At 38.5% G+C, this 16,088-nt stretch overlaps 1 protein-coding gene across 1 annotated transcript in view; it reads right to left on the bottom strand.

The window, feature by feature from the left end:
• Window positions 1-371: 371 nt before the first annotated feature.
• The window catches only part of SLC26A7 (solute carrier family 26 member 7), a 115,012-nt gene continuing 99,295 nt past the window's right edge, over window positions 372-16,088 (bottom strand). The window contains exons 16-19 of the mRNA XM_082719408.1: window positions 6,350-6,450; window positions 1,859-1,913; window positions 1,673-1,776; window positions 372-756 (exon numbers count right to left, since the gene is read on the bottom strand). Of these exons, the coding sequence (XP_082575534.1) occupies window positions 721-756; window positions 1,673-1,776; window positions 1,859-1,913; window positions 6,350-6,450 (296 nt within the window). The 3' untranslated portion in view covers window positions 372-720. The remainder of the gene's footprint in view (window positions 757-1,672; window positions 1,777-1,858; window positions 1,914-6,349; window positions 6,451-16,088) is intronic.

Consider the following 16,088-nt stretch of genomic DNA (forward strand, 5'->3'; position numbering starts at 1 on the left):
ACAGAGACTTTTGGGGTTTGGAATGCAGAATTTAGGACTAAGCATTTCCAATATTCAGAGTAACACAGATTACTATCAAGAACTTGGTTTCACTGGGACACTGGTGATCTTGAAAATAGTCTTGAAAACTTCCTTGCATGGAAAGACATGAAGAACAATGGTTTCTAGTTTGTCATTTGTTTTTGTTGGAGTTAATTTCTGTGAATTTTGTATCATATTGTAAAGAAACATTTAATCTTATTGATGTTTACTGGCTTGTTTTTTGGAGAGGAACATGGCACATTTGCTAAGTTGTTTTTATGTATTAGTTACAGATGATCCTGGATTTTTACAAATGTCTTGCAAATGTTCTAAATCTCTTATGCAAAGTGTTTCTCAGTTTTGCAAGTTTACTTACAATGAAACAGAAATAAAACACAAAATACTATGGCAAAGGAAGTAAATTCATGTTTACCTTTTAGTACACTAAAACTAAATGCATACCAATTTTTATAAAATAACTCTACAATAACCTACTAAGTAAATATGCTTACTAGCAAAGATTAGGAAAAATTGCTGGTGAATCTCAAACCAGTGGCTACGTGGTCATTAAGTCACATCCTTCTTACAGTTGAGGTCATCTGCAGGATCTCAACAACAGAAAAGGTTGTGCAAAACGCCAGAGTACAGCCTCTTCAAAGCAGTTGCTAAAGGCAAGAGCTGAACTGCAGCAAAAGGGTCTCAGACTTCACTGTGATCACTGAGTTTGCTCAAATTCTAAAATAGAAGAGGAAGAAATAAGCACATGTTCGACTCTTAAATTGGTACCATAATCAAAGAACAGTAGCAACAGATGCAAGCTGTCCAGCCAAGTTAAGCAGACAGACATTCTGTGAGGCATGAGAGTTTGGTGAGTATCTACCTCATAAGGTTGTAGCAAGTCTAATGAATTAATATAGGTAAAGCTCTTAGGATATTTCTGCAATATAAGGAATACTCAATAAATGTCAGGTATATCATAATAATAATAATTGTTCTGTCATTGTTATCATTTTGTAAATATGTACTATTCTGACTGAATGTGATAGGGATGACTCTGGGAAGTGCCAAATGCTGTTCTAGGGATGCGAAAAGCAAAACGATTCAAAGTCAAAGAAAAATTGCAGGAAATCAAAGCCCTAGGAACTGCTTTTTAACTATAAAGCCCAGTATTTGGAGGATAAGTGTGATGCTTCACATCATGGGAATGCTGGGCTCTGCAAATAATATTCCCAAGGATGCCAATATGAACTTAAAGGTAAGAGTACTGGAGCAGAAAAAGGGTATGTAAGACTAAATCTAAAGTTTTAGCATTTGACAGAGGTGGATTCAAATTTCCAGGATAGTAGATCCTGGAAGAAGCATTTATTTTTACAAGCAAGCACTTTGCACTTAATGGGTGATCTCCAAATCCTCTAAGCCATGATATTGTTGGAGACCCAAATTATTAAATAATGTTAATAACTGATCCAAGTTGGGAATGGAAACATTCCTTTACTGCAGCAGAGGACTCTGAGAGGGGAAAAATTGTCATAAATTTTAAATATCAGAGAGGTAACAGGCTAATACCAAAAAAAAAAAAAAAAAAGCAAAGCCCTGGATTCTACATTCTAATTTTTCTTATAACTCCTGCATGCCAACTTGCATGGCTCACCTTATTTGAGTAGATGTTACTTAGTGCAGCAGATACTGAATCAAAATAAATTGGTTTCTCTGAGTCTGGGTTTCCACAGTACTTCATTGCTTTTACCAAGGAAGCTACAAGAAAACACAAGTAATTTAAGGCCAGCTGGAGCAGCAGAAGGATCCTGTTCAATGTTAGTAAAGAATCCTCCCTTACCTGTGCAATGGGCTAACGAGACATCCACACTTCTGCTCTTACAGTCATTATAAACCTGGGGGAATGAAGATAGTATCCCATAATTAATACAGGAGAACAGGCAGGGAAGATGGGTTTAAGAAAGAATTCCTGGTTAAAAACAAAAAAGCCAATGTGTCTGGTGTCACACCACCAGAGGGAGACATTGCTACATAGTTGGGCACACCGGGGCAAACCTCTAAAAGACAGCCTTAGCCAACACCATTAAGGCGGCAGGATATTCACCTTTCCAGCAACTAAATCCAGCTACTTAATAAATGAAAATTCATGTCATAAAAACTAAAACACCACATTCCCTTCCCTGTAAGAATGCTAGAAATTTGTTCTCAACCTTCTTTTCCTGGAAGTCAAGGACCCACTTAAAAAAGTGATGGAAATTGCTGACCTCTTGCTCAGTTTAGTATTTTACAACAATTTGTGCATATTCGTGGACTCTCAAATCCCATCCGTGGACGGTAAGCTGAGAACTAACAGAATCAAAGCCGAGTTTGATTGTCCAACCTCCCATTTTTTAAAGGTCCATCAAGATGAGAGATGCTAACTAACGTGCTTGGTGTATTTTGGAGGCTTGCCTCATTCAGGTCCTAGAAAACACCATGGAGGAACAACTTATTGAATGCCCAGATTTTAAATTCATCCAGACAGAAGTCAATCCATGAAACTCGATGAAAATAAAATGAGAAGTTTTAGCAACAATAGGATGGATTTGGTTGTGTAATAAAGATGTATCTTACATACAAAATAGAGAAAGCATTTACAACACATTCTAAGAGTTTGCATGATACATTAAAAAATTTTCCCTTTTATTTTTCTGGCAGTAAATAGTTATATGGTAGAAGAATTGCAGGATAATAAGAGATGTGTCACTCTGAGCATGAATAAATAAGCAAACAAACAAACAATACATGGACTGAAACTTGGACAGAATAAATGACACCTATTTTTATAAAGTTAAAAGGACTAATTCAAGGTGACCGGTCAGTGTTTGACTTTTTCCTCAAGCTCAGAAAGCTCAAACACATTGATACAGGTGGTTTATTGATGTTGATAAATATAATCTCCAGTTCACTGACCTTCCCAGTGTCCTAAGTAGAAGAATAAACAGAAGTCATTCCATTTCCTCCAACCTAGAACTCACAGGGGCATGTTCCTAGTACTACAGTGACTAAGGAAATATATGAGGAACTTTAGGAAGCAGGAAGACAGGCACAGCTCAAGAAACCCTGGGGTTCTTTACTCTAAACCCTCTTTCAGTGGCTGAAACTAAAACAATATTATTATTTGCATTTTAAAAAATGACTTTTGCAAAATGAAAACAAATAATAAAAGCTAAAATTACTGAGCACTTATTAACTTCTAAAAACTTTGCTGTGTGCTTTCTTTGCAATGTATCACTGTAAAGCTGTAAAGCTTCACAACTTGATGAAGCAGGTATGTCTACTTTCACTTACAGAAAAGTAAATACGTTAGCCCAGATCATAAAACTCATTATATGGCTAATACTCGGAGCCAGGGTTTATCTATCTTTAAAGCCAATGTTCTTAATACACATCATAATTTACTGTAATCATAATGAAATAAACCAAACAGAAATAAAGAAATTAAAAAGGGCAAACTGACACAAAGTCACTGGTGTACTATATACAGACAGGAAACACTAGGCCAAGAGCAAATGTTATTTTTTGCTAATCTAAAAATAAAATGCATTGGCTGATTTATCTCATAATTCCATTGTGAAGTATTTTAAAACCATGAAGATGAATGGAAAAAACAAAAACCAAAGGATCCTGGGTGGCTCAGTGGGTTAAGCCACTGCCTTCAACTCAGGTCATAATCTCAGGGTCCTGGGATGGAGCCCTGCATCGGACTCTTTGCTCAGCGGGGAGCCTGTTTCCTTCTCTCTCTCTCTCTGCCTACCTCTCTGCCTGCTTGTGATCTTTCTCTGTCAAATAAATAAATAAAATCTTAAAAAAAAAAAACCTCTTTCTCAACATGCCTAGTACCTGAGTTGTTTGGATTCCTCTGAATTTTCAACTTTAGATCTTAACCTTAGTGGGCATAGGTAGCCGTTTCCTTCTGTTTACTAACTCTAATACTGATTTGTAATCTCTAGAGAGGGGTGCTGATAAACATTTGAGCATATTCAAAATAAATTTAAAATACAATTAAACCAAAACTGTACATCCTGGTCTTTCCCAGTAAAGGGACAATCCTAATCTAGTGTTTCCCAGAATATGATCTTAGACCACTTGCCTCAGAATCACCTGTGGTTGTTTAAATAAAGTTTCCTGGACCAAAACTAGCACCCAACCATGTGGCTGAAAAGCAACCCAGGTGAGCCCTTCTGCACACCCACTGGAGAGCACTCTTCTAGACCCTGGTGACGCAAAGGAAACAGAAAGGCCCAACAGCCAAGAACCATCTGTCTACAGTCCAGATTTGGATGCAAGAAAACATGACGTATTCAGGTTGAACTATGCCAAACTGTGCAGTTTTTATAGTGAAAGAAACAAGAAAATGAAAGCATATTATATGGGGGGAAAAGGGGTGACATACCAAAAACTGCCACTAGATTTAAGTCTAGAATATTTAAAACGCAACCATTTTTACATGATTTTCTTTCTAAATATCTGCTCATACTGAGACAAAATCCTCCCCTCATTTTTACAAGGGGCATAAACAGCGACCCAGGGGGCCTAGTGCTATCCCTCATGCCTCACAGCTAGTGGGATAGTATATTCTCACCCTTTGTGCAATAGGAAAGAGATATAGAAGTTGACCTTTGCACTGTGTTTCTTGTCTTTGTTTTTGGTTTGTGTGTTTTGTTTTTGTTTTTTTGATTTTGCACTTTCTTAAATCTGGAGGTTTGTGGACATTTCGATTTTATATTTATAAATGGATAGAGGCTCAGTTACGCAACACCACAGAAAACAACCAACACCCATAATGTGAAACTGTCCAAAAACTACTGATCTTAACTCTTTAAAGCTCTATTTCCAATTTCTACATCTTGCCCTGATGAGTAACTAACAAGACTATCCCAAACTCCATAAAAGTAGACAACCAAACAAAAACATACGAACAACTGTTTTCAGACAGTGGGAACAGGGAGCACAGGACTGAGTGCCCTGAGGGAAAGAAGACAGTTGAGAGAAGCTCCCTAGGAGCTCAGCTTTCTGCACAAAGCAGCTTCTGGGCCAGAGAATGATGGATGCCTGAGTAAAATACAAGAGCTTCACTGAGCTGAGCAGACGGAAGTAGAGTTCAGGAAGGATTAGGTGGGCGGAATCAGTGGGAGAGAGTAATGGAAATGAGGGAGATAAGCAGAGAAAGAGCTCCAGAAATGTTCATATGATTTTGATTAAGTTTTGGGCAGAATACAAAATTACCCATGACTACGAGGCAGGGTAGAGAGCCCGTGGGGAGCATATACCCAGAGACAGGTTAGTCGAGCTCCACGCAGCAGAAGCTGGTAGAGGACTGAGGACAGTTGAGGAACAGATGTTGCTCCATCCTCAAGACCACCCCCCCAACAAATTCAAGACACTGAGGGAGAGAACAATGGAGAAAGGAGGTAATTTCCCCTGTTGACATACTATTTAGTTTAAAAAAAAAAGGGGGGGGGTTGCTGTCTAGGAGGCTTAGTAGGTTAAGCATCTGCCTTCAGCTGAGGTCATGTTCTAGGGTCCTAGGATCGAGTCCTACATGGGGCTCCTTGCTCAGCTGGAAGCCTGCCTCTCCCTCTGCCTGCCACTCCCTGTGCTTGTGGGTGCTCTCTCCCTGACGCATAATCAAATAAAATCTTTTTTTTAAAAAGCAGAGGAAAAAAATTCCAGAAGTGTCTGAGCTTTCCTTGAATTGGAAAAATTAGGTGTTGTTCTTCCTGTGGAAATGTCCTGTGACCCATGTTCATTTTAAGGAAATAAGCAGTTTTATATTTTGCACACCAGGGCCATGGAGACACCATGAAGATCACGGGGTAGAGAAGTAAACACTAGCATCTGACAGAATGGAGAAAAGCTCCTGCACTGGGGACTGTGTGAGAGATCAGATAAGGGATCTGGTGAAACTCCACCCATCCATGAGGGTGAGAGAAAAGATCCTGCCATGAGCAGGGCCACTTTCTCATGGAGGGGACTTTTCTTTTCAGAAGCTTGTAAGCTGACTGCCCAGCAGGCACTATGCCCACTACATCTCAAGCCTATGTTCTGTTCTCTCTGATCACCCCATGTGATTACCCCCACCACTGGCCCCCACACATACACACACTGGAAGCTTGATGGGATCTCCTGAAGACAAGCTATGGCAGTGCTAGGCGTCAAGTTCTGCCTTTGGGGACAATGGGTAAGATGAGCCCTGAAACAAGTGGAGTCAAAACCCTGGGGCTGCGAGAGTAGCCCTGTTACTACAGAAAAGGGAAAGAATCAGTCCAAACACAAGCTATGTAAATACCTCCACAAGCATGGAGACTCCAGAATAGTCGAAAAAAGTCACTCCACTGCAATCCAGGATTAAAAAGCACTTCTCACTTGGACTGGGCTGGGACGCTTCCTCTGCAGGAGAAACAGAGACTCGAGTTAGGGAGAATTCTCAGAGATGTCTGCTGCAGGCTGTGCTGAATGTGGATGTGTAACAGCCACCACATGTTTAACAAGACTGATTCCAAACACTCTTCAGTTTTTATGTTTTTCACTTAATTACGGATTACTTCTGAACTCTTTAACATTTAATTACTCAAATGTGACTTCAGGTACTTAATACGTAACTCAGAGAGGAAGATGGGATGGGTTAATTACCTCTCATTTCACAGAGAGACAAGCTGAAACTCAGCCATCATTTTATTTTTTTTATTTTTTTTTTTTAAAGATTTTATTTATTTATTTGTCAGAGAGAGAGTGAATGAGAGCGAGCACAGGCAGACAGAGTGGAAGGAAGAGTCAGAGGGAGAAGCAGGCTCCCTGCGGAGCAAGGAGCCCGATGTGGGACTCGATCCCAGGACGCTGGGATCATGACCTGAGCCGAAGGCAGCTGCTTAACCAACTGAGCCACCCAGGCGTCCCTCAGCCATCATTTTAAACGGTTTGAAAGAACACTGGCAAGTCCTCTCCAAAGACAGACTGGAATCGAGGCCTCCAGGCACCCTGAATAGTAGTACTCCTTCCACACTCTCATACCATTTCCTTCATGGGCATGCCCAGAGGTAAAGCCCTGCTTTGTGGTGTCCAAAGCTAATATAGTTTGGGGGTCACATCTTAAGGAAAAGATTCATTGTTGGGGCTTATCTCTTGGCATGGAAGGGATTTGTAAGAGAGACCCTAAAAAACAAAGCTTTCTTTGTTCACAGTAAATCGGCCTCTGAATATACCTGAGGGAGAAAAATTTACTCAGGACATCATGGATCCTGACCTCTCATTTGCTGATATCTTCACCACCATGGTTTCAGACAGGCCATGTCTAAAGTCCCTCCAAGGAGTGTATGGCTCTCAGAACAGACCATGTAAAGTAAGATAACTCTGCTGTTGATAGGCAAAATCTATCAAATAAATTCCAGGTCATTAGTGATTATGAAATTCTCTGAAGAAATAAATTCTTAATTGGACTAGTTTTGCTATTTAAAATACCCATGATTTTCATCTATAGTGGCTACAAAACCATGGGAATATTATTGTTTCTCAGTGAGCATTGGAGGGAAGTATAAGGGAAATTATCTATTTTTTTAATACTGCTGCTTAAAGGTAAAAAGAGGTGGGTGGAAAATATAGAACAAACACTGAACATTTACTTTTCCCAGTAACTGCTAGCAAAAAGAGAACTGCCACAAAGTGATTTTAATGTATTTGAAAAATAGTATTCAGGTATAGGATTTGTTTCCAAGTTTCACCTTTAGATCTATACTTATATTTATTACTTGAAATAATAAGTATCGAGCAGGTACTCCATTCAGGGAAACTTTTTGAATATAGTTGCTCAAATGTAGTTCAAACTACAAGGTTTCAACATGGTAGAGGGTAATACAAGTCAAATACTATCCCTTTCTTCTAGAAGCTCATCCTTGAGTGCCAAGGATAAGATTGGTATATAAATGACATGATAAATGAAGACGAATGGAGATTTACAAGAAGGATAAGTCTGGGGAGTGATCACTCAAGACTTTGGGCAAAGTAGACTTCTAGGATGTGTATGATTCCAAAAAGGAGAAATGATGCATTGTGAGTATTCCATATGGACAGCTGTAACTGAACACTAATGATATTTTGAGATTTCAAATTCCTCTTCACTCAACCAGCATATATTGAGGACCTACTGTGTGCTAGGCACTCCAGAAGGGCCTTCTGTTTTCCTATTTCTCCCACAGAAAGGAGGGCTAAGGAGTAAGTGTAGGTTTAGGCTATGCTTCCATTGGCCCCAAAGAGCAAATTAGGACTTCAAACAAAATTGGGAGTAACCATAACTGAGATCATCCACTGACCACTCAGTAGTAATCACTCCCATTCACTATTTGCCTCATTAAATATGGAACCTACCTCTACTAATGCAAAGACTCTTATTTATATCCTCAGATATAATGTGCCCTGCTCACTATCAGAGACAAGAGAGGATCTCCTGTAAGATCACAGGAAAAAGAAAAATACATATCTGAAGCAAAGGTAAATGGTGACATGCTGAGTGACCTTTATTCCTTCTATCTCTCAGTCCCATAAATACACACACACACATATTTATACACACATACACACACATATACACACATAAGTTGGTACTATAATAATTGCTGTATATATACTGTTATTTTATTTTGCTTAGAATTACAGAGGAAGAATCACCAGATCAATGTTAAAAGAGCTTCTAAGACATTTGGTTCATTATTTGATCCATGATATGTATTTCCTTGAGTATTTTTTAAGATTCATAAGCACACTTTTATCCAATTCAAACATTTTTTTGAATTTTCAGAGCATAAAAATTTCCCTCTAATGATTAAATTACCAGATAAGCTTTCTTACAAATGTTCGATAATTCATGATTTCCACATATAAAATGTATACAGTAGATTAGACATTTTCTCACAAAGTTAGACATAAAAAGTTTTAGTAAGACTAATGTTTGCAATGTACCATGGAATTCAATACTTAAATGGTTTCTATGCAGATACTTTCAAATATATCAGTCTTAGAAATAAAATTTATGTGGTTTCTTTAAAGGCAGTACTGGGTTGGAGCCAGCTCATACCAGCTCTCCTGACATCTCTTCAGTATGTCAATTGTGTTCATATCTTCTCAACTCCAAGATTAAGGACAGCATGTTGGTAGTTTGGAATCAGTCATGGTAGAAATATTTACACCACGGAAATGGGCAAATACTACACATCAGTTCTACTCCACCAACTTACCTCGTGCCCCCTGTTCCAAGAGTTTCTTGTTATTTACCAGCACTTCACTCTTTAAAGGTGGAGATGGTTATTAAATATAAGGAATGCAATCAGTAATTTTTTTAAAATCCAGTGGCTTTAACTAAATACCTTTTTAAAAATATTTTATTTATTTGACAGAGAGAGAGATCACGAGTAGGCAGAGAGGCAGGCAGAGAGAGAGGGGGAAGCAGGCTCCCCACTGAGCAGAGGGCCTGATGTGGGGGCTCGATCCCATCCCAGAACCCTGAGATCATGACCTGAGCCAAAGGCAGAAGAGTTTTAACCCACTGAGCCACCCAGGTGCCCTGCTAATACATTTCTTAAACCACTTCCATCTTTAGCAAGAAATCTTAAAATGACAATGATGACAAAATTTGATATCAGAATCTCTATAGCCCATTTTCCATCCATTTATGGCACCATTGTTAACAAATGACATATGTCTTTTACAAAACAGTTTATATTTCAAAATAAGCTACAATTTAAATTCTTAGTTCAAAAAACTCTATGAAAAAAATTATCATTAGTATTTAATCCCAAAAATTAAAAATTAAAAATATGAATTTTTCTGAGAACTTTTTCATTATTATTTACTTACTAAAAACACAACTGTCATTGGTACTATCTACAAGAGAAGCTTGGAAAAAAAGTAACTATAATCTAAAAAAATACCAGAATTGTTTTATTGAGAAATGTCAAAAAAATGTCAAAGCATTGCTTCTTCTGAAAGAATCCACATAAATTATTATCTATAACTATTACACTATGGCATGAGTTCTGTCATACCCATTCCTCAGCCAGACAGAAATGGCTGATTAATCACAGTGCTTTTTCCACCAAAGTCAAAGACCTTAGAATTTTTATCAACTCCCTGCTTCAGGAAGCCACTAGTAATTCACAAGAAATGTACCTGTCAATCTGAACTCAATACTGCCGTGAAAAAAAAACCAATCTATTTAGATATTATTTAGAGGGATTGATCACTGGATCTAAATGACCAGAAAATGGTGGTAAAACAAACAGAAAATTCTTTAAGAAACAATTTTTTCTTCTTCCCTAACCAATCACACTTACTTCACTTATAAACTGCACTTGTCATTATCTATATTTTCTCATGGTTATTTCATAATTTAAGTGGTGATAGGCTGTTAAGTATAAAAATGTTTGGGTTTTATCACTAACAGTACAAAAATTTCCCTTCTATCGTCTCAGTGGGCTTGCTTTGTCTTTCATCCAGTTTCATCTTTCTTGTTCCCCTCCTCAAAATAGGGCATTTTTTCAGGCCATTCACAATGAAGGAAAATAAAGTAAAACAAAAGAATTGTGCCATGTAGTTGTAGGTTATTATTTAAGTAAGCTATTTAAAGAGAAGCAATTCATGATGCCTTTTCCAAATAAAAAAGACATCCTTAGTGATAAAGTTACCAATTCACTCAAATGAAAATTTAAAGACAATGGACACTTCTGAAATCTTTCCACAAATAAGTGAAGTTTTCTTTTACACACGACCCTCTCAGTTCTGCCATTGTACTAATTTTATGGCTATAACCTTGTGTTTTAAGCTTCTAAGTAAATCAACCAGTGCAATAAAAATCACATCATCATAGAAAAAAGGAAAGTGAATTCACAGCTAATATCCTGCCTTAAGCAAAATGAAGTAAGCTTGGAGCATGTGCAAAGGAGACAACTAATCTATACCCATGTGGAATGTTGTAAATGATGGGCTTTATCTACAAAAACCAACATTTCAGAAAGAAATTAACCATCAGGTGTGGGTGGGCAATTAACTCCAGACTGTGGAAGCTAGCTCTTTCCTGTAGAATATTCATTAACTCCTTTAATTAAAAAGTATTCATAGCTGCATAATTTAGGAGTGCTTTTCATATACTTCAAAAGGTTCTTGACAGTCTGTGAGTCACTCATAATTTTTTAAGAGAAGGAATTTTCTGTTAATATCAATTAACTATTGAGAAGCAGATTTACATCTCTAATTTCTCAAGAAAACAGGGAACTATGAAATATTTAGGACAAACCACAACATTCTCTTTGGAAAACATGTGCACATATTATCAAGCATCTCATTTGTTCATTCATTCATTCAAGCAGTCAGTCAATATGGGCATATTCAGGGCTCTGAATGCTGTCCTAAGTAAGGCAAGTAGAATGGTGAACAAGAGAGATGATGTTCTCTGCCCTCAATAGGCTCACAACAAAGCCAGCAAACCAGTTGACTGAACTAGTAATCTGAAATATTCTGAAGGCTGGAAAAAAATATGCACAAAGAGCTAAGAGGAGTGACCTATATCTATATCATTCTTGCATCCATCGTTTCCTGTCCTGTTTCCTCAGCAAACTGAATTTGAGTTTGTATTCACTGAACATCTACTAGGTTCTGGGCACCATGGTAGGTGCTGTAGGTTCAGCTGTAGGTGCTGATGAAAGTAGGCATGATTTCTGCTATCACGGATCCTACAATTTGTCTAAAATTGTAGACATTATTCTATCCCCCCCCATTATTCTATCTTGGGGATAGAATAATGACCCCAAAGATGTCCACATCTTAAGGTGCTGATGAAAGTAGGCATGATTTCTGCTATCACAGATCCTACAATTTGTCTAAAATTGCAGACATTATTCTATCCCCCCCCCCCCATTATTCTATCTTGGGGATAGAATAATGACCCCAAAGATGTCCACATCTTAATTCCAAGACCTGTAAATAGGCTGTTATATGGCAAAAAGAATTCTGTGGATTTGATTAAGTTAAGCACCTTAAGATAGAGACATTATCTTAGATTATCCAGGAGGGGGTCCAATGTAATCACGAGGGTCCTTATAAGAGGAAGATGGGAGGGTGGGAATCAGAGAAGATGTGGAGGCAGAAGAGGTCAAAGAGAAATCTGATGATGTCACCATACTGCTGGTTTGAAGAAGGAGGAAGGGACCAGGAGTCACAGAATGCACATGACTTCTAGAATTTGGGAAAAGCGAGGAAATAAATGGATTTTCTTCTAGAGCCTCCAGGAAGAATAGAATGCTGCCAAAACTTTGATTTTTCTCCTGTGTGATTCATTTGAGCCTCTGCCCTCTAAAACCATAAGATAATATATGTGTGTTTTTTAAGCCATTATGTCTGTAGTGATTTTTACAGAAGCAAGAGGAAACCAATACACCTGGGTTGCTGGTTGGGGGAGTAAGGAGTGGTGGTGAGGGCATGGAACTTGTTTTAGACAAATTGTAGGATCCATAATAGCATAAATCATGCCTACTTTCATCAGCACCTACAGCTGAACCTACAGCACCTACCATGGTGCCCAGAACCTAGTAGATGTTCAGTGAATACAAACTCAAATTCAGTTTGCTGAGGAAACAGGACAGGAAACAATGGATGCAAGAATGAAGAGAACAGAACACGTGAATGGAGATGTGAGGCATGAATAGAAGTTGAGTGGCTGAGAAGGGGGTGGAGGTACAGCTGGCCAACCAGAAGCCTAAGAGAGACGTGTGCAAGAGTGTCTCTTGGGAATGGCATAACGTGACTATAATGTATTAGGGACATAACCTCCCCAAATGGAATGATAATGGACTATTTCTTCACATTTGAACAATTTTTGCTTTTATTCAGACAAATATGATGACTGCCGTCTTATCATTTATATAGCTTGTTTCAATATGTTTTGATTATTCAATCATGTGCTCAACTACAAATCTTCCCCTTCTATGAAAATTATTGTGGGGGGTGTGGACTTTTTTTTAATTCTCTTCTCTGTTTCCCACTCCCTTGCTCAGCTATGTCTCCCTTTGCTTTAGCTACTTCCAGATCTATTTGGTGTTCCCCCTAAACCCGCTGCATTGGATGACTTCCCAGCATCTTCAATTCACCACCCTCCGAAGTAAATTAATCTTCCCTTTTTCTTCCTCAGGTTCCACATCATCCTAGTGTGAGAGGTTCAAAGCTTCAGAATCAAATCATTGTTTTGCCCTCTCCACCCCCCAACACCCAGACAGCACCAGCTGTGTTCACAACATGCTGAAATTTCTTTTGAGGTCATCCTGTCCCTCCATTTTCATAGCCTTGTAACCAAAGCAGAGGTATTAACGGTGCTGGTTAATACCTGCACCCTGCAGGCTGCTTTCAGACCAAGCTCTCCTGTCCCAGCTTTGAGCATCTCTTTCTGTATGCCTGTCCGACTGCAACAGGGACCTGTGTTCTGCCTCTATTCCTATCTAACTGCACGATTCAGAGCAAGTGAATCAGCCCCTGCGGCCCCAACTTCTTCATCAGTAAAAGAAGAGTATCCTATCACCTATTTGAAAATGGAAGTACAGTATTTACTTATTACCTATTTCAGAGTTATCAAGAATGTCTTCTGAAAACTTTCCAGTGCTGTACAAATATCATCTATCATTATAATTTTCATTCATTGACTAAGTAAGTGTTCATTGGACAATGAAAGATAATGCAGTGAGAATTCAAAATGCATTTCTTGCCTTAAAAATCTAGTTAGAAGGAAAATATGCAGAAAAAGAACAACCTATAACCATATAAGACATTATATAACTGTGTAAAGCATGTGGTATCTCTGTTTTTCTATTACTATGATCTCCATCTCACAGCTGAAGATACTGAACTCCATGCACGCTGGCAGTATGCTCCCCTGTATGGGTCTGGTTGACTTCTTTTTCTGCCTAATGGGACTGCCAAGTAGTGTGTCCTTCAATTTACTTTACTTCTCTATTAAATCTTGAAGACAGTATAAGGTTTCAATTAGCAGATGGAGGAGATGATTCTATTCAGGAGAATCCAAACACAGGCTCAGAGCCAGGGATGACTGAATTAGATACAGGGACCATGAACTGATTTATCTGACATGAATGGAGGACTTGTGTACTATGGAATAAAAGGGAAAGCAGTTCAAGAAGAGAAGGAAGAGCTTTAGGTGCCGTGCTGAGGAGGAGAGGGCACTTGATCCTCAAAAGGGAAACTTTATGATGAATCATAAGACAAATTTTTTAAAAGATTTTTAAAAAATTTATTCATTTGAGAGAGATACAGAGACAGAGACAGAGTCAGAGAGAGCACAAGCAGGGGGAGAGGCAGAGGGAGAGGGAGAAGCAGACTCCCTGCTGACCTGGGAGCCCGACATGGGGCTGGATCCCAGGACCCCGGGATCATGATCTGAGTGGAAGGCAGACACTTCACAATCTGAGCCACCAAGGTGCCCCCTTAAGACAGATTTTAAAGTAGCGGTGATTTAAGATTAATCAGTCATTACATCAGAGAACAGAGTACAGGTAGGAAGGCAACTGCATCTCACCTTGCATGTCAACACCAACCATCTGCAGTAACTTCCTACAGCCCTGGGTTGAGAAGACTCTTGGGCTCACCCACCAACCTCTACCCCCACCCCCTCCACCCACCCGCCTCACCCCCCCACCCCCGCTCATGGGAGAAAGTGTCTTGATCTACTAGTAATTCTAGTAGTTCTCTCTGGGGTGAGCATAGGACACTGGATATTTTCTATCCATGGATTAAAGCCAAGGATATCTCATAGCAGAAAAAAACAAACAAAAAAAAAAACAAAACAAAAAAACCTACTCATTCACTTTACACATGATTAAGGACAGAATCAGAGTCACAGAAGTGAATATGCAAAGTTAATAAAACCAAGAGTTATAGGTTTTAGTAATTAAATGGAAGAAAAAAATCAAGAACGTGTACAGTAGACGAATCATTAGCATTTAAGCACAGGGAGGGGAGAGTAGGTTGGTGTTTCTGAACAAGAAGGAGAGATGATAGGACCGGGGGAGGGAGAGGAGGTAGATACTGGAAGAAACATTCTTTCTATTAGTTCTAGTATCAACTAGTTCTGACTTCCACAGAAGGGACCCAGAAAAGGTAATGGCATCCATCAGCTAGTGCTCTGTGAAAAGTGGGCCTAGGCTAGTGAGACAGAGGGGAGGACACCCTTAAAAAGTTTCCAGATAAGCAGGAGACTAAGACATTCAAGAAGTGATCATTGAGTCAGTATTATACCAGTATTATGCAAACATTCTTTGAGAGCATAAAGCAGAAGAAAATCAATTTGCCACAAAAAGTCAGAAAAAAATAGAGAAGATGGCATCTGAGCTACACCCATGTTGACATGGGTCAATGCTGTTGATTCATTCATGTATTTATATAACATTTATTTTATTCTATTCTATATGCTATATATTCATTCAGAATATCTTTTATACAGTAATGTAAGTATTATAATATGTTATCCTCTTATATAAACATTCCATGTGTTCTTTATCTATTATACTATTAATTTATAAAGACTATTATAAAATCATACAAAATTATAAAGATATTTCAGTTGTCTCCAGATTTGGGGGAATCTAAATTTTTATTTTGTTTACCACTCTTAGGATTTTGATTCATCTGGTAGAGATCTGGTGGTATGGTGTGTGAATTACAATGAATAATTTCATTCATTGTAGACACATGTCTCATCATTGTATATTAGCAAGACTGTCCTTTACTCACTTGGTGCCAGTTTGTCCCAAATTGAACACTAGTATGTGGGGGATCTTTCTCCCCTTCTGAGGCCCCTACTTTGTCCTACTGATCTGTTTATTTATCTTGGAACCAGTATCATAGTGCATTGATTATGAGAGCATTATAATATATCTTGACAGTTAAGAAAACATTCTCTCCCCCTTGTTCACATATTTCAAGAGCATCTTGGTCTATTCTTGGTCTTTGGAATTTTTATACAATATTTAGAATAAGCT

This window comes from Mustela nivalis, assembly GCF_964662115.1.
Source record: "Mustela nivalis genome assembly, chromosome: 2".
Classification (NCBI taxonomy): domain Eukaryota; kingdom Metazoa; phylum Chordata; class Mammalia; order Carnivora; family Mustelidae; genus Mustela; species Mustela nivalis.